Genomic DNA, 26,235 nt, shown 5'->3' on the forward strand with positions numbered 1-26,235 from the left:
GCCATCTCAGTACACCACCTTCATTGCCACGATTAATGCTGATAACAGCCGAGAGACAGTGGGCTCTGCTGCCAGCAGCTGAGAAATTGTGAGAGTATGATCCATGGCCCAGTGCAGGCTCATGGCTCTGCTGTGGGCAAGGAACTCAAAGAGGAGATGAGGGAGATGAGGGTGGAGGTGAGGAGGAACAGTTCCCACATTGCCCCAGTGTGAGTCACAGGCCCCAAAGTCAGAGCCCAACGTTCCCCAGCCAGAGAGAGAGGGTACGCCCCACGGGCTGGCCTGGAGTTCTTTCTGCGTGACCATGGGGAAGACATGGGAAGGTGGGATGGGAAACCCATTTTTGTCCTGGCAGCGTGGGTGTGTCAGCTCAAGGAGGGAAGCACTGACCGAGGGAATTCCAGTGAAGTGAAGGCAGCCTCAGCCTCCCATGCCCGAGCTGCCAAGTATGATCTGTCAGATCCCTTTAAAGTAGATCTACCATGTATGCCTAGGAAAGAAATAATAGCCAGGGCTAGAGGGGCCCTTCCCCAAGCCAGGAAGAGGCATGGGAAAACCGGATCTTTTGGTCAGTGTGGATCCAATGGCCTGGCACATCAGAGCCACAGAAATATGAAGCCTTAGCTGACACTGGTGCACAGTGTACCCCAATGCCATCGGGACATATGTGGGCAGAACCTGTTTCCATTGCCGGGGTGACGGGGGGATCACAGCAACTGACCCTGGTGGGAGCTGAGGTGAGCCTGGCTGGGAATGAGCAGCAGAAACATCCACTGTGACCGGCCCAGAGGCCCCGTGTGTTCTGGGCATAGACTTCCTCCAGAACAGATGTTACAGAGACCGAAAGGGACTCAGGTGGGCTTTTGGCATAGCTGCTGCAGAGGCAGAGGACATAAAGCAATTGAACACCTTGCCTGGACTGTCAGAGAACCCCTCTGCAGTAGGACTCCTGAGGGTGAAAGAGCAACGAGTGCCAATTGCCACCTCAACAGTGCACAACCGGCAGTATTGAACGAATCGGGATGCCGTGATCCCCATTCACAGAATGATCCATGATCTGGAGAGCCAAGGGGTGGTCAGTAAGGCCCACTCACCCTTCCACAGCCCCATCTGGCCTGTGCACATGTCTGATGGAGAATGGAGATTGACTGTAGACTATTGTGGCTTGAATGAAGTGACTCCACTGCTGAGCGCTGCTGTGCTGGACATGCTGGAACTCCAGCACAAGCTGGAGTCCAAGGCAGCAAAGTGGTACGCCCCTGCTGACATTGCAAACGCGTTTTTCTCCATTCCTCTGGCAGCAGAATGCAGGCCTCAGTTTGCTTTCACCTGGATGGGCGTGCAGTACTCCTGGAACTGACTTCCCCAGGTGTGGAAGCACAGCCCCACCATCTGCCATGGGCTGATCCAGGCTGCACTGGAAAAGGGAGAAACTCCAGAACACCTGCAATACATCAATGGCATCATTGTGTGGGGGAACATGGCAATGGAAGTGTTTGAGAAAGGAGAGAGGATCATCCAAATTCTGCTGGAAGCTTTGCCATCAAGAAGAGCAAAGTCAAGGGACATGCCTGAGAGATCCAGTTCCTGGGGTAAAGTGGCAAGATGGACAGAGTCAGATTCCAACTGAGGTCATCAATAAGATCACTGGGATGTCTCTACCCAGCACCAAGAAGGAAACACAAGCTTTCCTAGGTGCCATAGGTTTTCGGAGAATGCACATTCTCAAGTATGGCCAGATTTTGAGCCCTCCCTACCTGGTCGTCCGCAAAAAAAACCACTTTCCACTGGGGCCCTGAGCAGCAACAAGCTTTCACCCAGATCAAGCAGGAGATCGCTCATGCTGTAGCCCTTGGCCCAGTCAGGACAGGACCAGATTTCAGAAGTGTCTTCAAAGTGGATAGACTATATTGAAAACAATGCAGAGAGAATTGTTTTGTCCTTTTAACTTTTCCTACTTATATCTTGATATCAGCAATATCCAATTGATATTGACCCCCAGCACCTTGTTATGCAATCTGAATACATATGAAAATCATGATCCTTCATGGCTGACAATCAATTACACTTTGTCCCTACCCCCCACCCCCACCATTTCCCTCATCCAACCCCTGGCACTCATATGGATCAGGAATGTTGTGGCCAGAAGGACCAGGGCAGTGATTCTTCACCTGTGAGACAGAGTGAAAATTTAACAGGGTAGAAATCCATTTGGATTTCGGTGAAATGTGCTCCTTTGAGCTTGTTAACATAAGTGAAATATTCTGTTTAGTCTGGTAACTGCAGCACTAGAAAAGTTGCCCCAGCTAAAGAGAAAGAATGCAAATTTCCACACTAAAAAGAGATAAGAAGGACTCCTTGGGCCTTTAAACAGACCACGCAGAGTGACACAGGAGTTCTTTCTGTACTTTCTGACAGAAACAAGTGTAACTAACTCTAAGTGTAACATGAAATCATCAGAATGAATATGCATGAACCTATTATGAAATTCTATGCCTATGGAAATTAATTAAGGGTAATAAAAAAGGTTTGGGACTTCTCAGGGGTGCGCATATCCATTGAAGGGCAATGAGTCCCTACATGTGTCCAGCGCTGTAAATAAACATACCATTCCCTACAAATCTTTATTGGAATTGTGGGGTTTTTATTTTTCATACGTGTTTCACCTGTGCTGGGCACTGGTTGGGCAGCACCTCGAGTGCTGGGTCCAGTTCTGGGGTCCCCAATTTAGGAAGTGTCCAGGACACTGCAGCACCAAGGAATTCATTGTGGCATTCTGAGGCTTCATGGAACCAAGAGGCCACTGTGACCCTGCAGGGCCTTGTGGAACCATGCAGAACTTTGTGACAGAGCAGGACCTCGTGTCATGATGGGGCCATTGTGACCCCAGGAAACCGAGGGGCCAGTACTGCCCCTCAGGAACTCACGGAATGAAGAAAACATGTTTGACACCGTGGTGGCCCTTGGGACCAAGAGGCCATTGTGACACTGTGGGACCAAGGAGAGCATTGCTGCCTGACAGACCTCATGGAACCAAGGATCCACTGTGACACTGCAGGGCCTTGGGGGACCACGGTGACATTGTGACACTGCAGGGCCCAAGGATCCAAGGGACTTTGTGACACCAAGGGGTCCCATGGAACCAAAGGGACATTGTGACACTGGGAGGCCTCATGGGATCATGGACACAATTGGGACACTCTGGGGCCTCATGGAACCATGGATGACACCAAGCTGGCTGGGAATGTGGATCTGCTGGAGGGTAGGAGGGCTCTGCACAGGGCCCTGGACAGGCTGGATCCAGGGCCCAAATCCAACAAGGTGAGGTTTAACAAGTCCAAGTGCCGGGTCTTGCACTTTGGCCACAACAACCCCTGCAGTGCTACAGGCTGGGGACAGAGGGGCTGGACAGCAGCCAGGCAGAAAGGGACCTGCAGGGACTGAGGGACAGCAGGCTGGACATGAGCCAGCAGTGTGCCCAGGTGGCCAAGAAAGTGCAGGGCAGTGATTCTTCCCCTGTGCTTGGCACTGGCTGGGCAGCACCTTAAGTGCTGTGTCCAGTTCTGGGCCCTCCAATTTCGGAAGGACATGGAGGGGCTGGAGCATGTCCAGAGAAGGGCAACGAGGCTGGTGAGGGGTCTGGAGCACAAGTCCTGTGAGGATCATCTGAGTGAGCTGGGTTTCTTGATCCTGGAAGAGGCTCAGGGGAGACACAGCAGTGTCAGGACATAGATTGGACTTGATGATTTCCAAGGACTTTTCCAACCTTGCTGATTCTGGGATTCTCTGAAACCACCCTTGGGCAAGTTCCAGGAGGAGCCCTGGGCCTCCTCTTCAGAAGCTCCAGCAGCCCAGGTCCCTCAGCTTCTCCTCACAGCCCCAAAGTCCATCCTGTCAGTCCTGCAGAGCCTCTGCAGCTCCTCCTCACTGCCCAGAACAGGAGCCCCACAGCCAGACACAGCAGCCCAGATGTGCCCCCCTGGCCTGGGGTGCCTCTGGCATGGGAGCAGCACCAGGCACTGCAGGAGCCTGCAGACAATTCCTGCAGCAGTTGTGGGATGATCCTGCTCCCCAAGGGATGTTCCCATGGTGCCAAGTCAGGAACTGCAATGGGGAGAGGGGCCAGAGAGGAAAGGGCAAACAGGGATGGGCTGTGTGCAGGGGAGGGAACAGGGGTGGGCAAGAGGAAGAAATTTGTAGCAGGAAGAGTAAAGAAAGCAAAGGTGAAGCCAAGGAAATGCTCAGGGCAGTTTGGGGGTGGCTGCCAGGCAGCTCTGGCTCTGAGCAGCAGCGTCTGCAGTGGGACAGGAAACTCCCAGCTGATGGGAACAAACTTTCTGGCTGAGTGCAGAGGCCAGGACAAAGCTGAGTGGTTTCCCTGGCATCCCCCAGCCCTTCCTGGCCCCAGGGGCTGATGGCATTTGTGCTGCCTTAGGTTCATGTCCCCACAGCTCCTGCCTGCTGTGTGCAATGCAAACAGGGGCTGCTGAGCCAGTACTGCCGTGTCTGTGCCTGTGGCACCTCTGTGAGCTGGGGGAGAGGCCAGGGCTGCAGAGGGGGGATGTTGTTGGCAGCTCCAAGAGGACGCTCTGGGACGCTGCCCTGGGCTGTGCAGTGCACTGGGGATGGATCAGCCCCTGCTCTGCTGCTCCCTCCCGTCTCCCCCAGGGCCCTTGCAGAGCACCAGCCGTGCTGTTTGCCCCCAGCCTGCCCACGGCCAGCCTGGGGCTGCTCACGGGGGTTTTCTGTGCTGAGCATTGGCCTGGCCGTGTTCCTGAGAGAGCCTGGGCAAGGAGCCTGGAGCCCCCAGGCCCTGGCCTGAGGCGTCAGTGCTGCCCCAGCAGTGCCCATGGCCTGTCCCTGCTGCAGCCCCGGCACTGCCACCCCCAGGACTGTGCCCGGCCCCGAGAGCACTCAGGCCCTGCAGCAACACCAGGGCCACCAGGGCAGCGGGGCAGGGCCACGGGAGCAGCACTGGCAGCACCAAGTGCTGCTGCTCCTGGGCACAGCTGCTGTGCCAGCCCTGATCTGCCCCAGCTCTGCACACAGACATTGCTGCTGCAGCTCCAGAGGAGGCAACAAAAGGGCATCTCTGCAGAAAACTCTGCTGAGACATCCTTTAGTTCCTTTAAAGGCACCGAGAGTGCAGCCCATCATTGACACAGTCTGTTGCCACAGGGAACGTGGAGAGAAACAAAATGAGAAATGGCAAAAGAAAAATTCATTTATTGTGGACAATATGAAAAAAAGTAAAACAAAGAATAAGAACCTGCAAAATGAAACCAAAAAGAATTGTTAAAGACAACTTTATTACAAATATTTTCAGAATTTTGCCTGGAGTTTAATGTTCCTGAAAGCATCCAGTCATCAGTGTCCACACTGCAGCCTTGAGTTCCTGGTTCCTCAGGCTGTAGATGAGGGGGTTCAGGCCTGGAGGCACCACCGAGTACAAAACTGACAGGGCCAGATCCAGGGATGGGGAGGACATGGAGGTGGGCTTCAGATGAGCAAATATGGATGTGCTGAGGAACAGAGAGACCACGGCCAGGTGAGGGAGGCAGGTGGAAAAGGCTTTGTGCCGTCCCTGCTCAGAGGGGATTCTCAGCACAGCCCTGAAGATCTGCACATAGGAGAAAACAATGAACACAAAACAACCAAGTCCTACACAGGCACTAACAGCAATGAGCCCAAGTTCCCTGATGTGAGATTTGGAGCAGGAGAGCTTGAGGATCTGTGGGATTTCACAGAAGAACTGGCCCAGGGCATTGCCCTGGCATAGGGGCAGGGAAAATGTATTGGCTGTGTGCAGCAGAGCATTGAGAAAGGCACTGGCCCAGGCAGCTGCTGCCATGTGGGCACAAGCTCTGCTGCCCAGGAGGGTCCCATAGTGCAGGGGTTTGCAGATGGACATGTAGCGGTCATAGCACATGATGGTCAGGAGGTAGAACTCTGCTGAGATGAAGAACATGAAGAAGAAGAGCTGTGCAGCACATCCCATGTGGGAGATGGTGCTGGTGTCCCAGAGGGAATTGTGCATGGCTTTGGGGACAGTGGTGCAGATGGAGCCCAGGTCGCTGAGGGCCAGGTTGAGCAGGAAGAAGAACATGGGCGTGTGCAGGTGGTGGCCGCAGGCTACGGCGCTGATGATGAGGCCGTTGCCCAGGAGGGCAGCCAGGGAGATGCCCAGGAAGAGGCAGAAGTGCAGGAGCTGCAGCTGCCGCGTGTCTGCCAGTGCCAGCAGGAGGAAGTGGCTGATGGAGCTGCTGTTGGACATTTGCTGTGGCTGCACATGGGCACCTGTTCATTGCGAATGGCAGTGAAGAGTTAGAGAAGATACCTGTACCCAAAATCAAAGCCATTTCCCATACACACTCCTCTGTGACACACACAAACACACTTTTGTGTTTAAGAGTTCTGGGGTTTTCTTTATAAGCTCCCCTATATCTGTCCTGGTATTCTTGGATATGAGAAACCCTCAGCATTTCTGCTGCACTCAGGGAGAACAGAGCAAGGTTTGTGAGGCAAAGTGATGAGCGGAGAGTGAGGGGAGATGCTCTGTCATTCTGACCTGTTCAGGATTTCTCTGGGCTTTAACCTTTCTCCAGGGGAGGATGATCAGCTTCCCACGTTTTCCCTAAAAACCTCCAGGTACAGCTGAGAGCAGATGGATCCACCATAGCCCAGCTCCATATTTGTAGCCAAGGGCTCACATTGCTCATTTCACCAATCCAGCAGCATTTTCAGGGTCACAACAGTTCTTCCTTTCCCCATCAATCTTATAACTCAGAGATGCTCTAGGACAGGTTTGCACCCTGGATTGAAGCTCCCAGCTTGGACTGAAATCTCAGGGACACTTCCAAGTGTCCTTCTGATGGCACTGGATGAAGGGAGGTGCAGCTCCTTCCCTGGCTGCACTGCCAGCATTGCCCAGAGCCGGGCACTGGGGACAGCTGTGTCACCCTGAGCCAGCTGTGCCCCTGCCAGAGCCCCCAGTGCCGGGCAGCTGCTCCCAGCCCTGTGCTCTGCAGAGGGAACTGGGCCCGGGGCTGCAGAGCTGCCCCACGGCTCTGCTGCAGCTCTGCCTGCACAGGAGGGGCTGCACGCCTTGGAGCCCCGGCCCTGAGGGCAGAGGCTTGGCTGGGGCACAGGAGGGAGGGGGCTTGTGCAGAGGGAGGGGCTGCACTGGAGGGGATCCTCTGGACATCTCTAAACTCTCCCTGCCTTAGCATTTCTGGGCTTTGTTTTCTCACCTCCCCTGATCTTCTCTCTGCTTCCTGGAGATTTTCCTCCTGCAGTTGTTTCCCTGTGAAGGCGCTCCTAGACCCCAAATCTCTGTGCACTCTCCTTGGCAGAACCCTGCCTGTTTGCAGGGCACGGTCTGGGGGCAGGCTCTGTTTGCAGCTTGGAGAAAGGACAGCTCAGATAGCCTGATGGCTCCAGCAAAAGTGATGCTGCTGCTGTCCATGGGCACAGTGGCTGCAAGCACATTAGGGATCTCCTGTGAACAAAGTAACAGTTCAGCTGTCCCAGGAACTTCTCAAAATTCCTAATTACCTTTAATATTTAGCCCCGCTACCTGCCATTCTCCAATAGTAGAAAACAGAATAAAAAGTCTTTTGAAATTTCCTCATATTTATCAAAATCCTTGTCTTGGGAATATTCTATGACTGATCAGATGCCATCAGCATGTCAGAGCTTCATGAGCATTTCACCTGCCCTGCACCAGAAATACTCAGAGTTGTACTCACAGGGTCTGTGGGCATTGGCATGTTCCAGCTTTAGGAGATCACTGCAGGAGCTGCAGCTGCATTGTCCTGCAGCCAGAGGTTCCTGTGCCAAGGGCTGGCAGTGATTCTGCCCCAGGCACTTCTCAGCCCTGACTGATTGAAGCTCTCTGTGCCTCTGTGCTGTGCCCGGGCTGGCTGCAGGCAGTGCCCCAGCCCTGCTGGGCTGGGAGAAGAGCTGCTCAGCAAGAGAAATGTGCTTTTGAAGCTCTGCTTGGTTACCAGGATCTCCCTCTGTGCCAGGAGCCTGGCCCAGCTCAGCAGCACAGACACAGCACAAGGACTTTAATGACCCTCTGGGGCTTTGTGCTCAGGCCCTGAACATCAGGCCCTGAGAGGCAGCTGCAGAAACCTCTCCAGAACTCCAAGTCACAATCCAACTCCAAAGTTTCTTGGACTTTTAATGGGTCCCACTGAGGGACACGACTGAGAAAGTGTTCCCAGGCCCCAGGCAGAGCAGAGAACTGGAGGCACTGATGCCAGGTGGGGACAAAGAGAAGCCAAGTCTTGGTGCCCTGGGGCACAGCAGGGTCTGTGCCACCAAGGGCTGTGAGGAGACACCTTGTCCTGAGGCCCTGGGGCCTCCTGGCACAGCCCCAGCCAGGCTGGGCACTGTCACCCCCTTGTCCTGCCCTCAGCATCCCCCCCTAGCCCACATCCCAGTGGCCTCAAGGATCTGCTGGAAGGAGTCCCTGGGGAGCCTTGGTCAGGAATGGCCCTGGGGGCTCCTTCATGCTCCCAGGGACTGCAAAGTCTTTTTCAAAGGACTTTGGCTTTTGCTTTTGCCTTGGAGTCTCTGAGAGGTTTCCGCAATCATGGCCTCCAATATTTTGCTGTAATTAGTCCCTGGAGAGGCTTTGTCAGCAACAACACTCAGTGAGGCCCATTAATAGTTCAAGATACTTCAGTTATTTGAAGGTACTTGGTGTTTCCCTTTTGCTACAGACTCTGTGAGAGGTTTGTGCAATCATGGCCCCAATTATCTGCTTTAATGAGTCCCTTGAGAACTTTATACTGACACTCAGTGGAGCTCATGAATACTTGAAATTCTTAACTTTTGTATGGTACTTTGGATTTTCCTTTCCACATTGAGAGCTCTTTGTGCCATTTTGAGTCTCTGAGAGGTTTTTGTGCCCGCAATTCTCTCTTCCAAGGAGTCCATTAAGAGCCTGTGGTGTAGATGGACCTTTGTGGTTCCCATTAATGCTTTAGACTCCAACGACTTTGGGGTTTTCCTCTGACTTTGACTCCAGGAAAGGTTTGTGAAATCTCCTGTCAGGCCCTGAGGTTCCAGGGCTCATCTCCAAATGCACCATGGGGCTCATTAGGATCAAGCAAGTCCTGACAAACCATGGGTCTGCCTCAATTTCTCTCTGCTCTCGTGCAGTTTGTCAGGAAGTTTCTGTAGTGGTTTTGGTTCACCATTTTGAGATTTCTCGGCCAATGCTTCAATTAGTGTGGTGGGTTCAGTGTTGGCTAATTACCAGTGCACTCACTAGAATATACTTACTCATTTCCTGCTGTGAGATAGGATTAGGAGAAAGGCAAAGTAGGCTCAAAATTTTAAAAGGGTATAAGTAAAATTGTATTAACAATAACTAAAGAAAGAGTAATAAGAATCAGATCAAAACTTTCAGAGCACTTCCTCTATCCATACAACCTGACAATGTAAAGAAACAAAACCCAAAATTTTCAGTCAGTTTACCACCTCTAGAATAGTCTTTCTTCACTGCACTTAGGCAGAGAAGTTCCTCTTGTTAATGTTATGGAGACTTCTCCACAAGAAAACAGTTATCTCATGGCTTTTCATTTCCACAAATAGCAGCTTCCTGGAGAAATCTGCAGTCATGAACTCCCTCCCATCTTTTCCCACAGCTGTGTTTATGGGCCATGCCAAGTTATGGGATATTAGTCTCAAGATGAGCTGTTTAAGAGGAAAGGTTCTATTCATCTCTTTCTGAAATCATCTTCATCTTTGGGAACAGAGGTCTTCTTCTCTCCCTGAAGGCACAGGGTCTCATCACTGTTCTCCCTTTCTCTGATCAAACCTCTCATGGGATCACAGCTACTTCAACATTTGCTTACTTTAGCATGGAGGCCTTTGCTGAAACACGTCATCTCTCCATGTTTTCAATGCCTTATAGGCAAAAAGAGGGTCTGATATATCAATGACATCCTTCTCCACAGCTTTGGCAGAGGATTCCAGCCCCAAGATCAAGGCATCTCCTCATCCCTCCCATCTGGGACTCAACTTCCTCTTCCCTGCCCTCGGTGTGTTCATGTTGCTCCTCTGTGTGCCTGCCCTGTGTCCTTTTCTCTCACGGGAGGGAGGATGGCAGCACTGGCAGAGTCAATATCTCCCGGGGCTGCAGATGGTTCCGTGAGCCCGGCCGGGCTCGGTGCTTGCGGCCGGAGCTGTTTTGCCATGGAGGTTTCTGCAGCGGCTGCGCTGGGGCTGTGTCAGGCTGGGCCGCGCTGGGGCAGGGCCAGGATCTCAGCAGCCAGGCCAGAGCCCAGCAGCAGCACGGCCGGGGCCGATGGCTTCTCCTGCCCTGCCCGCCGGCTGCGGGCGAAGCCCAAGGGCGGCAGAGCCTTGGCCGAGCCGGCCCGGCCCGGGGCTGCTCCTGGGGCCCGGCGGATCCTGGCCGGGCCCGGGCTGGCGGCGGGGCAGGGCTCGGCAGGGCCAGATGTCAGCACCCGCAGCCACGGCCCGGCCTCGGCCCCGCGGCCTCCCCTGCCCTGCCCGGCAGCCGATGGCGCCTGGCGGCTCCCTGGGAAGGGGCCCGGCCCCACGGCAGGAGCCGCCCGGCCCCACGGCCGAGACGGGGCTGGGCCGGCCTCGGCACCTCTGTGGGGCCAGAAGGGAGAGAGACCCAGCCAGGCTTTCTCATCTGGAACTTGTATCTGCACAGAGGCGTCTGCAGCTTCCTTAGTGCTTTAACAGACTGTCAGCTCTCAAAGCTAATTACTGATTGGTTTTTGTCAGACACTGAGGAAACTGCTAGCAGCTTCTCTCAGGACATCACTTGCGTGATGCAAAACCACCACGGCAGCACAGAGCACAGAGCTCCTCTGTCCATATGTAGTGGCCATGTGCCCAAGGCCTCAAAACCCCTCCTTGGGAGATGTATGGGCCCTCTCCAAGGTGTTTTCAAATTAAAACATTCATCTCAGATTCTAAGAAAATTACCAGGGCATAGGGCTAGCCTGACCTGTCTGTCCTGGCTACTTTTGTCTGGGAGCAGTCCTTGGATATATGGAATTTGGAGGCCAAATTCTAATTTTGGCCATCGGCCCTAGACATGAAGGCCGGTTCTATTCCATAGGAAGGAAGGAAGAGAGCCCCAGGGAGTGTTTCACGGACAGATCAGGGGTGACCACCAGAGGCTAGATAGAGTGGCAGTTTTTTTTTTCTGCAAGATACCCTTGCATATAGGAAAATTCTTAGGGAGAATATCAGTTTTAGCAATGAGCATCTGAATAGGCAGAGCGTTCTTTTCCATAGAAAGAAGAACACAGAACACCATTGCTTCAGGAGCTGATGAGAGGTAGCCCTTGACATCCCAAGATCACCCAGACCTGTCAGGTGGCCCCTGGGAGGCCAAGCCAGACAGACCTGGTCTATGTTCCCTCGCTTCCATGGGGCCTCACAGTGTCCCAATGGTCCCTTGCTTCCAGGAGGCCCTGAGGTGTCACAATGCCCCCCTTGGTGACACGAGGCCCTGAAGGGTCAGAATGGTCTCCATGGTTCCATCAGGCCCCACAGAGTCATAATGGTCTCTGGATCCATGAAGCCCCACAGTGTCACCATGGCCCCTTGGTTCCATGAGCTCCAGTGGTGCCACAATGATCCCCTTGGTTCCATGAGGTGCCCACAGTGTCACAGTGATCTCCATGCGAGGGAAAGAACTGAGCCCAGTGTGGCAGCGGCAGCCACCTGAGGCCAAAACCAGACAGATCTCTCAGTCCTGGTTGCTTTTGTCTAAAAGCAACCCTTGGATATAGGGAATTTTAGCCGTGGATCCCCAGTTTTTGCCATTTCTGTGTAGATAAGATGGACAGTTCTTTTCCATGGGAAGGACAGCACACAGCCCAAATGTTTCAAAAGCAGATGATAGGCGACCCCCAAGGGGTCAGGGGCAGCCAGATCTTTCTCTCCTGGATGATTTCACTTGAGAGCAATCCTTGGATGTATGAAGTTTTGGAGGTGGAATCCCAGTTTTTGCAATGGGTACCTGCTCAGGATGGATGTTTTTTTCCTATATGAAAGAAAAGTGTGAAGTCCAAGTCTTCTGGAAGAAGATGAGAGGTGGCCACCCTTCGGACAAGCCAAACAGACCTTGGCACCTTTCATCTAGGGGCTATCCTTGTACACAGGGCATTTTGGAGGGGGAATCTCAATTTTGGCCATGAGCACCTGGACAGGAAGATGAGTTCTTTTTCATAAGAAGGAGAGCACAGAGGCCCAGTGTTTCAGAGGCACATGGGTGCCAGCCCTCAGGAAGCCAAGGCCAGCCAGACCTGTCAATCCTGGTAGCATTTGTCTGGGAGCTATCATTGGATATATGCTATTCCTGGGATATGAGAATCCGCACACAAAATTGGCAGATGCCAAATTTTGGCTATGGGTGCCTGGTCAAGATGGCTGTTTTTTTTCCTTAAGACAGAAACACACATAGACGCAGTGTTTGAAAGGCAGATAAGAGGTGGTCCCCAGGTGCCCCAGCCAGACAGACCTCTTCCATGCTCCCTTGGTTCTGTGGGACCCCACAGTGTCACAATGGTCTCCTTTGTTCCATGAGGCCCTGGAGTGTCTCAGTGTTCCCCTTGATCCTGCAGTGTCACAATGGCCCCATGCTTCCATGAGGCCTTGCAGTGTCACAATGGCTTTGTGGTTCCACAGAGCCCTTATGTGTCACAATGGTCCCTCAGCTCCGTGTGCCCTCGCTGTGTCACAACAGCTCCTCTGTGGCACTGCGGCTGCACAAGGTCACCATGGACCCTTGGTTCCTTGGGGTCTCTGAGTTCACAAGGGTCTCCTTGATTCCATGAGGCAGCACAGTGTCACCATGGCCCCTTGGTTCCATGAGGTTCCTCAATGTCACCGTGGTTGCTGTCAGAGGCTGGATGAGATCGATGTCCCGAGACACCTTGGGATGCTCGGAATGCCCGTGCGGGGCCGGGGGCGGGTCAGGCCTTGGTTTGTGGTGGGACAGAGCCCCGCCCCCAGCCTGGCCTGGCAGAGCTGTCAATCACACAGCAGGGGCAGTGCTGATTGGCTGAGCTGTCAACCAATCACACACCAGCAGCTGGTGCCTACCCTGACTCTGATTGGGCAATCACCTGGCAGTCCCACCCCAGGGGCGGGCCCATGGAGGCCCAGGGGGTTAAAAGCCGGAGCACGAGGCCAGCCCATGGTCTGGATCCTGCCTTCTCCTGGGGTTTCTCTGTTAGTGACGCTGGGACCCGAGCAGTTGGTGCCTGTGTGGGTCTTTCTATAGATCTTCTGTCTTTCTGATGTTCTCTATTTCTCCTCTTTCTAATCCTACTTACCTGGAAACTATTTGGGGTAACTTAGCATCCTAAGGGTTAAAGGTTTTTAGGGTAAATGGACTAAGTTAACGAAGTTAATGATATGATAAGATTTTATCTTGAAGTGGATGTTGTATGAAACCCTTTGCCAAACTTCATTGATTATCTATATTTTGCCAGTTACGTTTTGTGTAATTTTGACCTCTTAGCTCTGTTGGTTAGAGCATGGGGCTGGTATCACCAAGGTTGTGGTTTCAGTTCCAAAGTGGGCCATTCACTTAAGAGCTGGACTTGATGATCCTTGTGGGTCCCTTCCTACCAAGAATATCCTTTGCATCTGGCTATGGTGAGAATATCAGGTTGATGTTTCTCCTGTGCACCAAACTCAAGTAAAGGAACCTTTGGTGACCCCCAGCATTTCAATGTTCTGGGGTGTTACAGCACTGCAGGCTCACAATGGTCTCTTGTTTCCATGAGACCCCACAGTGTCACCCTGGCCCCTTGGATCCATGGGCCCAACAGTGCCACAATGATCCCCTTGGTTCCACAACTTCCCACAGTGTCACACTGGCCCCTTGGTTCCATGAGGATCTGCAGGGTCACACAGGTTTGTGACATTTGTGACATTTGTATGTGAGGCTGCCCCTCACATCCCCCTGCCCTACAAACAGCCCCAAGCCACCCGTGAGGGACAGGCCCTGCTGTGCCAGGCTTGGCTCAGGGCTTGGCCTTTCTGCTTCCCCCAGCCAGCCCAGGCCTTTCTCAGCATTGCAGTTCCCTGCTCTGAGCCTTGGGCTCCCTGCAATCCTGGCCTCAAGGATCTGCTCTCACCTGGGAGCCTTTGGCAGTCCCTGCCCTCAGTGGGGCCCAGTGATGCTCCAAGGGACTTGGAGTTTTGCTCCTGACTCCTTCAGCAGCTTCTTCAGCCTTCTCTCAGTGCCTGAGGGTTTTGGACTCAGCCCCAAATCCACCATGGGGATCATCAAAATGCAGGAATCCTTCAGGGGCGCTTTGTCTTCATTCAATTGTCTGCAAATCTCCTGGGCTTGTGTAGCTGATTGGAGTCAGTTTGGAGTTCTTGTAAGGAGGAAGATTTCCAAGTGCACCTCCTGAATTTTTTTTTTAATCAAGTGAGCATTCTTAGTTTCCAGTTCAGGGAAGAGCTGATAGAAGAATTCCCCAGGTGATCTTGATGCTCAGTTTCTCCTTAGGAGGTCTGGGCATGTAGAAGAATGAGCCCCCTGAGGACTGACCCTGTTTGGACAAGCTGCTCCTCACCCCCAGCCTCACCATGTCTGACATCGCCCACCTGGCACTGACATCCCTGTGCCCTGCAGCAGAACCTTGTCCCTGAGCTCTGCAGCTCCATGTCCCAGCCCATTGCACCGTGTCCCACCTGCTCTCCTCAGGGCTCTGCCTGCACACAGGCCCAGGAGAAGTTTTCCTCTTCAGAAGGAAAGAATGGAAAAGCCTGAGCAGGTTTCCTAAACAACAAACACAACTCAGGAGCCACCTGTTCAGTACAGGCTGCCTGGAATGGTGTCACCTTTCTACAAGGGACAGTGTGACCAGAAGTGATCTCTGGAAGCAGAATTCTCTGAGTCTCCTAGCTGAATTCTCTATCCTGGCCCTTTCCTTGTATCCGTGTTGCAGATGGAAGCTGCTGGTGCCATCCTCACCTATAACCTCTCTTTGGAATGCAAACAGATGTTCCCAGCTGTGTTAAGCAGGATTTTCTCAATGTTTCTATAAATCTTTTGTGTTCCCCATGGAACGAAGGGGCCATTTTGGCACTGAGTGGGTGATGTGGAAGCAAGGAGTCAATTGTGACCCTGGTGTCCCATGGAACCAAGGGGCCACAGTGACATAGCAGGGCCACATGGATCCAGTGGTCCATTGTGACACTGTGGATCCAAAGAGACCATGGAGGCACCTCCAGAACCTCATGGAACCAAGGAGTCCATGGTGACCCAGTGGGGCTGCATGGAGCCAATGGTCCATGGTGACACTGCCCATCCAAGGAGGCCATTTGGACACCACGGAAGCTTATGGAGCGAGGTGGCCATTGTGACACTGAAGAACTTCATGACACCAAATATCCATGGGGACACAGCAGGGCATCATGGGAACACACAAAACGCTCTTGACAGTGTGGAAACTCCTGGAACCAGGGGCTGTTGTGGGACTGCAGCACCAACACAGCTGCTGCACCTTGTCCCCTGTCCTGCACAGCTCCTTGGGAGGCACGGCAGGAGCAGCACACTCGGAGCCTCAGGAATGCCCCTCTGGAATCCATGGCACACACTCCCAGGGCTGGAATTCCAATTCCCAGCCAGGAATAGATGTTCCTGCCCTTGAAGGCAAAGCTCTTATGGAAGAGTCAAAAGCCAAGTGGAGCAAGATCTTACAGTGACATTTCACTGCCAGCCTTCCTAACTTCACCTATGGTTGTTGTAGCTCATGGATTGGGAATTAAATCAGGGCAGGGTCTTTGGTGGGAGCTGCCCTGGGTCAAAGGAGGCACTGAGAGAGAAACAGAGCAGGCAAAGGAAGGCAGGAGAGAAGGGAGCTGTTTTCGTTTGGAATCGCAGGTGTCTGCTAAGGAGGGCAGGAGCCTCCCCTGAAATGGTAAAATGTAGACTCTTTCAGAATTGTCATAAATTTGAAATTAAGATAAAAATATGGGAGCAAGAATAACTGTTTTTTATTAGGGAAGAAAATAGAACTATAAAATAAACAATGCAGTAAACTGAAATAACACTGACAGAGTCAGAATATAACCTGATACCCTTTTGGACAGGGTATTGCCACAATCCAATTGGATTTGTGGCTGCAGTCCTCCAGGAGTGTTAGCTGTGGTTCTGTTGGAGAAGTGATCCTATAGGAAAGGGTGTCTTCCTCTGAAGAGGAAGAGGCAGCTGTTCCTCTGAGAAATCCAGCCCAGAAAAATCTGTGTTGGTGGGCCAGAATCACAAGACTAGATGCAGGTAAGAATGCTTGGCTCCTCCCTCTGGGTGGAACATCTCACAATGGGATGTTACAGTTCTTATCAGTCATGCAGTGACATTCAATAGCCCATTATCAGCAGATGTCTCCCCTGAGGGAGGATACATTGTGGAAGAGATAAAGAAAAACTGCCCACTTAACACAGGACAACTGCCATAGAGATGGCAAAAAGAACACATCTTGCTTTTCAGTCTGGGACAGGAGGACACAAACAAAATCAGCTGAGAAGGCAGCACTCTGAAAATCAAATCAGAACTGACAGAAAATGAATCGGACAGAAATCAATAATTCTGATAGTTTTACTTATTATCAAAATAAATCACACCCACCCAGCCCCACATAATCCTGACCCCACAATCTCAAATTTGGATCTTGCTTCTCCCGATCACCTTCCAACCCCATCTCTCCCTGGAGGCTGAGGAAATGAGCAATCTTGGCATGGGACTGAGGTGGGAACCAGCCATTTTGAGGTAGGATTGAGTCACTTTGAGGTGACAGACCAATCCACCTTGGGTTTTGGAGTGCAAAGTTATGGAGAATACTACCAGATATCCGCCAAGAACCCACAAATTCTCCAGAAGATTTTTCCAGGCAGTGGTTATTCGTGGAAATGAAAAGCCATGAGATAACTGTTTTCTTGTGGAGAATTCTCCATAAGATTAACAAGAGGCACTTCTCTCCTGATGTGAACTGAAGTGTTATAAATTGAAGTGAATAATTTGATTCAGACTTTTAAGATCAATTAATAATTTTATTAATTACAGCAAGCGATAGCAAGCAAACAGCGCTGGGTGCAGCTGGGAGCCTGGCTCTGCCAAAAGCTGACAACCTTTCCTTCTCTTCAGTCCCTTTTTATCCAGCACAAGTGGGGGTGATGGGTTTCCTTCCACTGTGGTTATCAGTTCCAGCAGTAGTTGGTTTGACAAGTGGGAGTGATGGATCTCCTTCTGCTGAGGTTATCAGTTCCAGCCAGTCCTGCAAGATCTTTCACAATCTTTGTTTGCGGTTGCCAGCCTTGCCCAAGCCTGCAAATTCCATGCCCCGACCCCTCAACCCTTTTTATCCTAATTTCATACTTTTTGTTAGGAAAATAAGGCCTTTTTGTTCATAATATAGAGTTTTCTCACATTCACAGAATAGAGTTTTTACTTAGAGTTTTCACTTGTCTGAACATGTTCTCATTTTGCCAGACATTCCAGTAAATATCTCTCAAGGACAATTCCGTTACAAACTTTTTAGGGAGTTGAAACTGTTTTGAGAAAGTTGCTGCTAGGCACCTAAACACCTAAGCGAGTGAATATCTTTCAAGGACAGTTCCATTACAGACTTAGCAAAACATGTAAACGTGCCTAGAGATAACATTTCTTGTTTTGAGAAAATTTCCAGGTCACAGAGACAACCTCGAGGAAGACTACTGGCGCCACCAAGAGGCAGAAAACGACCACCTAACAACAGGGTGCGCCTGCGCAGAAAAGACACCAGAACGTCACACATCCGGAAGAGACGACCCAATAAGTGGGGGGGAAACGGGGAACGAAGCGCGGTAGTTGGAACGACTGCCGCCCAGCGCGCACTGATTTGCTTTCGCTTTCTACCATTAATAAATCCTTTTAATTGGATTTGACAGCCTATTGTGCTCGTTTATAACAATTTGGTGCCGTGACTCGGATCGGGATCTGGGGAACCTCTCTCTGAGAGGGGCGCCACGATTCCGCTCCTTTGAGCGGACTCAGACCGGGGTTTTTACCCTCATCCCGACCGACGAACCTAAAAGCCTAGAGAGCGAAAGCAAAGAAAGGGAAGCGGGCCCAGGGTACCCCTTAATTTTTGTGCACAAAAGTCCGGACGAAGACGCAGGACGCGTAAGTATAAAGGGGATCCGTCCGGGCGGGGTTCGGGATCCCGGAGTACGGCGAGTGTGTGTGTGAATGAGAGGAGAACCGGCAGCCGGATTCTCCAAGCGAGTGTGGGCCCTTAGTAGTGCGTTTTCCAGAGCCCGCGAGGGCCTGGGCCACGAACCAGGGGAAGCGATTGTGCTGTCGTGAGTGATTGAAGGTACTCCGGAGGACATGGGGCAGGGGAAGAGCAAGAGTAAATCCCCCTCCCCGGTGGGGGTAAAACTTCCCCCAATTCCTAAGGATAGCCCCTTAGGGTTTATGCTGACAAATTGGGAGCACTTTCCAGGAGCACCTGGGAAGGATAAGGCAAAGATGATACACTATTGCATAGAAGTAAGGGAAAGGCAGGAGAAAGGGTGTGTTATTATTGTGGTAAGAAGGGACATTTCAAGAAGGAGTGCAGAAGGAGGCTAAGGGACGAGGAGGAGTTCAAAATCGAATAGGGGAGTCAGGGGCTCTACTTTATGGGGACCAGGAAGCATCAAAAAGAGCCCTTGATAAAATTGAAGGTGGGTCCCCAGGGCCAGGAAATAGATTTCTTGGTCGATACGGGGGCAGAAAGATCTACTATTCAATTTCTGCCTCAGGGCTGTAATTTATCGAAACAGACAGCCACGGTAATAGGGGCTAAGGGGGAGCCATTTGAAGTACAAATTATTAAAGGGGTGGTGGTAGAATCGGGAACTAAAATGGGGATGGGTGACTTCCTATTAGTTCCTGAAGCAGACTACAATTTGTTAGGGAGAGACTTGATTGTTGAATTAGGAGTTCAAATTGAGGTGGTAGAGAAGGAGTTAAAGATCAGACTCTGTTCCCTCCGTTTAGAAGATGAAGAGAAAATAAACCCCGAAGTGTGGTATAATCCAGGGACCGTGGGCAAATTAAATATAACCCCATTTACAGTAAAAATCAGAAATCCCGAGATCCCAGTAAGAATAAAACAGTATCCAATCTCACTAGAAGGGAGGAGAGGGTTAAAACCTGACGTTGAAAGGCTGTTAAACCAAGGACTGCTAGAACCATGTATGTCGCCTTTTAACACCCCTATACTCCCGGTAAAAAAGGCAGATGGATCCTATCGGTTGGTGCACGACCTTAGGGAAATTAATAAGCGAACCGTGGCCCGATTCCCAGTAGTGGCAAATCCCTATACTCTTTTAAGCAAACTGGGACCTGAGAACGAGTGGTATAGTGTCATAGACCTGAAGGATGCCTTTTGGGCCTGCCCTCTGGACGAATCCAGTCGAGATTATTTTGCCTTTGAATGGGAGGACCCTGACACGGGGAGGCGACAGCAACTCAGGTGGGCTGTATTACCTCAAGGCTTTACGGAATCGCCCAATTTATTCGGGCAAGCCCTGGAACAAATTTTGCAAGATTATAAAACAGACCCAGAGGTAAAGCTAGTTCAGTATGTGGATGATTTGTTAATAGCAGGTAAAGAAGAAGACAAAGTTCGGAAAGAAAGTATCAAACTATTGAATTTCCTGGGACTGAAAGGATTTAAAGTTTCTAAAGCAAAACTACAATTTGTAGAAGAGGAAGTTAGGTACCTGGGACATTATTTGAAAAAGGGAGAAAAGAGAATTGATCCAGATAGAGTACAAGCAATCCTATCCCTGCCTCTACCGCAAAATAAACGACAAATTCGCCAGATATTAGGACTTACAGGATATTGTAGGCAGTGGATTGAGAACTATAGCGGGAAGGCAAGATTTCTGTATCAAAAACTTACCCAAGATGGGCACCTTAAGTGGACAGAAGAGGAAAAATCTAAATTCCAAGAATTAAAAGAAACTCTGGTCCATGCTCCAGTCCTAAGCCTCCCAGATTTAAAGAGGCCCTTCTTTTTATTTGTCAATATCACAGATGGGGTAACTTATGGAGTACTTACCCAGGACTGGGCGGGGAAAAAGAAACCTATTGCATATCTGTCTAAAATTTTAGACCCTGTAAGTAGGGGATGGCCGGGCTGTTTGCAAATAATTGCAGGCTGTGCGGAGTTAGTAGAAGAAGCAAGGAAGATCACCTTTAATGCCACTCTGAAGGTGTTAACTCCACATAACGTACGGAGTGTGATGCAGCAGAAAGCAGACAAATGGATCTCTGATGCCAGGCTCCTAAAGTATGAGGGGATCCTATTAGAAACCCCTAATTTCACTTTAGAAACCACCTCATTGCAAAATCCAGCCTCCTTCCTCTTCGGAGAGCCCGAAACTGAATCACTGATGCATGACTGTGTAATCACTATAGAAGAACAAACCAAAATTAGACCTGACCTAGAAGAAGAGGAATTAGAAACTGGAGAAAAATTGTTTGTTGATGGATCATCCAGAGTAGTCGAGGGTCAAAGAAGATCAGGATATGCCATAGTGGGGGGGCCTGACTTAGAAGTAATCGAATCTGGACCCCTAGACAAAACATGGTCAGCCCAAGCCTGCGAGATATACGCTATCCTAAGAGCCTTGGAACTATTAAAAGGAAAAGAGGGGACCATCTATACAGATTCTAAATATGGATACGGGGTGGTGCACACTTTTGGGAAGTTATGGGAAGAGAGGGGCCTCGTGAACTCACAGGGAAGGGACTTAATCCATCAGAAACTAATAATAGCCCTCCTGAGGGCTTTGAGAGGCCCTACCAGGATAGCAGTGGTCCATTTAAAAGGGCATCAACGGGGAATGGATTACCGGAGTAGGGGTAACAATGCGGCAGATTATGAGGCAAAGAAGGCTGCAATTATTAAAACACTAACTTTAAGTGAGGGAATTAGGAAGGACCTTGTGGATACCCCAAAGGACCCTGAGTCGACTACTCAGGATAAGCTTATATTTACAATAGAAGAACAGGAGAAGCTTACAAAATTAGGAATAAAAGAGGAATCAGGGAAATGGTTGTTAAAGGATGGGAGGGAAGTTCTACCTAGAGCCATAGCCCAGCGGGTGCTCAGTAAATTACACCAGAGAACACACTGGGGCGCTCAAGGACTAGTGGATCACTTTGCCACCCATTATATGACGGTGGGCCTACATGACTTAGCGAAAGGGATTACTAGGAGTTGTCCAACCTGTCTACGAGTAAACAGGAAAAATCTAAGGAAACTACCCCTGGGTGGGAGGCCAGTGGCAAAGAGGCCTTTTTCAAATCTGCAAGTAGACTTTACTGAGCTCCCCAAGATAGGGAGACTAAAATATCTTTTAGTTATAGTGGATCATTTAACACATTATGTGGAAGTAATCCCCACTGCCAGAGAGACAGCTCGGACAGTAACAAAAGCCTTGCTGGAAGAAATAATACCTAGATATGGGGTCCCAGAGACGATAGACTCTGATAAAGGCCCCCATTTTACTTCAAAAATAACACAGATGCTAGCAGAAGCTCTGGGCATAAGATGGGAACAACATACTCCCTGGCATCCACAGAGTTCGGGGAGGGTAGAAAGAATGAATGGGGAAATTAAGAAACAACTCACCAAATTAGTACTAGAAACTAAATTATCCTGGATAAAATGTCTGCCGTTGGCATTATTAAATGTTCGAACTCAGCCACGAGCTGATATAGGACTGTCCCCATTTGAAATGCTGTATGGGATGCCCTATTCCCTAGAAAAAGTTCAAACCAATCCTAACATTACTGATCAAAGTATTAATAAATATTTAACCACCTTAATGAAATATAAAAAACAGTTATGGGAAAAGGGGATGTGGGCCCAAAGACCACCCCTAGATCTTGTGTTACACCAGGTACAACCCGGCGACTGGGTCCTCATCCGGAGCTGGAAAGAAGATTCAATCACCCCAAAGTGGGACGGACCATACCTGGTTTTAATCACCACTGACTCCGCAGTCCGCACAGCAGAGAAGGGATGGACTCATGCTAGCAGAATAAAGGGGCCGGTGGATCCAACTCGATTTCATACAGCTTCCAGAGAAACGAGCTGGAAAATTGACGGGAAGCCGGGGGATTTAAAGCTAACAGTAAAAAGGACTTACAAATAATTTTCATGAACACTATCAGCTCTAGGGACATTTGGGTTGGAGATAACTGGGGACTGCAAGTACAACTAGTTGGAGAAACAAAGCCCCCAGGATACTGTAAACGTCTAGAGGATTCAGCCCAGCAGCCCTTTTATCGGTTCATCCGACTTGAAAAAGAACAGAGACCTTGGGAAGGGGAGGGCCATGCTGAACATCAAAGTATTAGAGTAAAGTGTAGCTGGTTAGATTGTCATTGCTACCCCTTTGCCTGTTTTTCCTGCAAAATCTGTAAAGGATTGTGGTGGGCTCACTGCAGAAAGGGGAGAGCTCCAAGAAGTGTATGCCAACGCTGCTGGCTGGAGCAGCGCAAATTGACATCTGAAGTACTAAATTACAAGGTTGCCACTCGGGAATTGACTAAAGGATCCCCTGAGTGGTGGGAGGTTTTCATAAAAGGAATAAACCCTGAATTCCACTGTTACCATTCCAATGAACCCCTGGGTCCGTTCCTCACGGATATAGTCCAGGTCAAGTGTCGCAAATTAGTCAAAAGGCTCAGGTGCGACACTCCACAGTTGAATACGAAAAATTGGAACTCCCGGAGATCAAAGTGGGAGAGAGGGAACAATCCCACCCCTGAAGAATATCTCTGCTGTCGAGAAGATGGCTTGCCCTGTAACTTGTAGCAACCGAGTTGACAGGCGAGACAGAGAGGTAGGTAGTGGGGATGAGGGGCCCTCCCAAACCTTGAAAAAGAACGTAAATCATCATGAGTATGAGAATGGTGACAACGGAAGGAGGGAGAATGGGAATGTAAAACTGAGCACGATAAGTAACACCCTCCCCTGTAGTGCGTATCACTCAATCCTATGGGTTTTTATGTTTGTATGGCTTCCCCTTCAGAGTGCCACAGTTAATATACATGAACCCTTTAAATGGACCTTAAGCAGATGGGAGGATCACGATACCCGTCATATTTTACAGACAATAACGGGACCTGGAGCACCAAGCTTCAAGATTGGGATCTGTGATCTAACTCGAAATTTAAAATGCGGGCGACTGTTAAATTTAACAAGCTTCTATATGTGCCCTGCTTCAAACCCAGGGAAGCAATACTGTAATTACCCTGAACATTATTACTGCGCCTATTGGGGCTGTGAAACAATAGCATCAGCGTGGGCTCCGGGTGGAGGATTAGACAAATATTTAAAAGTAGGACATGGACCAGCAGGGTGTAAACGACCACGAGAGTGGCCTTGGACTGGGAAAAACTTACTTGGGAACTGCACCTTTCTTTACCTAAATGTCACTCAACCAAGCGATTCTGGATGGTTAATAGGCAAAACATGGGGGGTTAGGCATTGGATAGAAGGACATGATCCAGGGAATCTGATACAAATAAAAAAGGAGGTAGCGCCACATGACCCTAGCCCTATAGGCCCAAATCCAGTAATAAGCAATGACTTAAAGGAGAGTAATAAAACCAGAGATAATGTTATAAAATCAAACAAAGGTAATCAAGAACCTCAGCTATTAGCGCAGAAGTATACAACCTTATGGAAAATTATGCAAGCTACTTTTGGAGTTTTGAATCATACTTATCCTAACCTAACTAAAGGATGTTGGCTTTGCTATATGATAAATCCACCCTTTTATGAAGCTATTGGGATTACATCTGAGGCAAGGGAAATAAATGGTACAAATCCAAAAGAGTGTCTCTGGAAAAAGGAAGGAGATAATGTTTCAGGCATTACCCTGTCCCAGGTTAGTGGACAAGGAAGGTGTGTAGGGAAAGTTCCAGCGGATATGCGACACCTCTGCAACACGACAATGAACATTAGCAGAACAGACAAGCCTTCTGATTGGCTTATGCCAGCAGTCAATACTAAGTGGGTATGTCAACAACTTGGAGTCACACCCTGCCTATCGGTAAGAGCCTTTGATAATTCAGACTTCTGCATTCAAGTTCTAATAATCCCCAGAATCGTATACCATCCAAAAGAATACGTATTAGAACATCAGATAACCCCTGAACACTACCTGGTTAAAAGGGAACCACTTACAGCTAACAGTAGCAATCTTGCTCAGCATAGGAGGAGCAGGAGTAGGAACAGGGGTCGCTTCCTTAGTAAGTCAAAACCAGGGTATGAAAGCTCTGCGCACATCTGTAGATGAAGATCTGAGTAGAATAGATAAAGCCATAAGTGAACTAGTTAAATCACTAAAATCCCTTTCTGAGGTAGTCCTCCAAAACCTAAGGGGATTAGATTTGTTATTCTTACAGCAAGGGGGACTGTGTGTTGCTTTGCAAGAAGAATGTTGTGCTTATGTAGATCACACAGGTATTGTAAAAGACACGATGGCTGAGTTACGCAAACAAATAGAACAACGAAAAAGAGAAAGAGAATCCCAGCAGAGTTGGTATGAATCCTGGTTCACCTATTCTCCCTGGCTAACCACTCTCTTATCCACCCTTGCAGGACCAGTAATTTTACTAATTCTAGTACTTACTTTTGGGCCATGTATTCTTAACAAGCTTATTACACTAGTGAAAAATAGGTTAGAAGCTGCACATTTAATGATAGTAAGGCCAAAGTATGAGCCACTTAGCGGAGTAGAGACTGAAGAGTATTTAGAATTGAGCAAAAAGGAATTAGAGCGCTTTAATGAACAAAAAGGGGGTTAAAAATAAAAAGGGGGGATATTGTTAGGAAAATAAGGCCTTTTTGTTCATAATATAGAGTTTTCTCACATTCACAGAATAGAGTTTTTACTTAGAGTTTTCACTTGTCTGAATATGTTCTCATTTTGCCAGACATTCCAGTAAATATCTCTCAAGGACAATTCCGTTACAAACTTTTTAGGGAGTTGAAACTGTTTTGAGAAAGTTGCTGCTAGGCACCTAAACACCTAAGCGAGTGAATATCTTTCAAGGACAGTTCCGTTACAGACTTAGCAAAACATGTAAACGTGCCTAGAGATAACATTTCTTGTTTTGAGAAAATTTCCAGGTCACAGAGACAACCTCGAGGAAGACCACTGGCGCCACCAAGAGGCAGAAAACGACCACCTAACAACAGGGTGCGCCTGCGCAGAAAAGACACCAGAACGTCACACATCCGGAAGAGACGACCCAATAAGTGGGGGGGAAACGGGGAACGAAGCGCGGTAGTTGGAACGACTGCCGCCCAGGGCGTGCTGATTTGCTTTCGCTTTCTACCATTAATAAATCCTTTTAATTGGATTAGACAGCCTATTGTGCTCGTTTATAACACTTTTGATGAACAAACAAGTCAATGCAGTTTTTCACACTTTAGTAGCCTTGTGTTCCTCACCTTGGGGTGAATGATCCTTGTCAGTCTCACTGGTATCATTTGCTCCCTTTCCTCCAGTGATTTTAACAAACTTTTCAGGGAAGGACGAAAAAATATTTTCTTTACAATGGACACCCACAAAAGCCATTTTCCTCATAAGTTCTCCCAAATGTTGCTCAGAGGAAGCTGCATCCAAGTTTCCAAGAGTTCCTCCAGAAAGAGCCACGAGCTCCTCAGAGGAGGGAACCAGACTGTTGTCAAAGGCACTTGGGGTCAGACAACAGTGCCCTGAACTCACTGTGCCAAAATAATATTGTAATCTGGTTAACAAAATTGTTACATAGATGCCTCTGCCCCAATTAAGGAGCTCAGGTGACCAAATCCAAAGTGGATTTTATTGATCAGTAAATGTGAGGTAGAGAGAGATGCAAAGAAAAAGAAAAGGAGGGAGAGCAAGGGAGTGACAGGGACAGAGATCTCCCCTGGTGCAGTGCAAGTGTGACATTGTCCCCTGTGTGCGTGGCCTTCCCAGGGTGGGGGTTTTACACCGGAGCCAGTTTGGGTAAGGGGGGTGGTGTTCACCCCCCACCCCGAGCAGGGATTGCCTCACTGTTTCCAGTTACAATGTCAGATGTAACCAAAAGTGTTTTCAGTCCCCATCTCCATAAACTGTTATCAACAGGTGGGGCAGTGTTCTTTATCTCTTCCATGGCTCAGCCCTGAT

At 49.6% G+C, this 26,235-nt stretch overlaps 2 protein-coding genes across 2 annotated transcripts in view; both read right to left on the bottom strand.

Annotated features, from left to right (window-relative positions):
* LOC146763998 (uncharacterized) overlaps window positions 1-26,235 on the bottom strand; it is a 330,063-nt gene that overhangs the window by 178,348 nt on the left and 125,480 nt on the right. The gene's annotated exons all lie outside the window — the stretch shown is intronic.
* On the bottom strand, window positions 5,342-6,274 carry LOC110474571 (olfactory receptor 14A16-like). Its single transcript, XM_021538053.3, has one exon. The coding sequence runs from the start codon at window positions 6,272-6,274 to the stop codon at window positions 5,342-5,344; it is 933 nt and encodes a 310-aa protein (XP_021393728.3).

The sequence above is a fragment of the Lonchura striata genome, chromosome 36, assembly GCF_050655825.1.
Source record: "Lonchura striata isolate lonStrDom1 chromosome 36, ASM5065582v1, whole genome shotgun sequence".
NCBI classification, from domain to species: domain Eukaryota; kingdom Metazoa; phylum Chordata; class Aves; order Passeriformes; family Estrildidae; genus Lonchura; species Lonchura striata.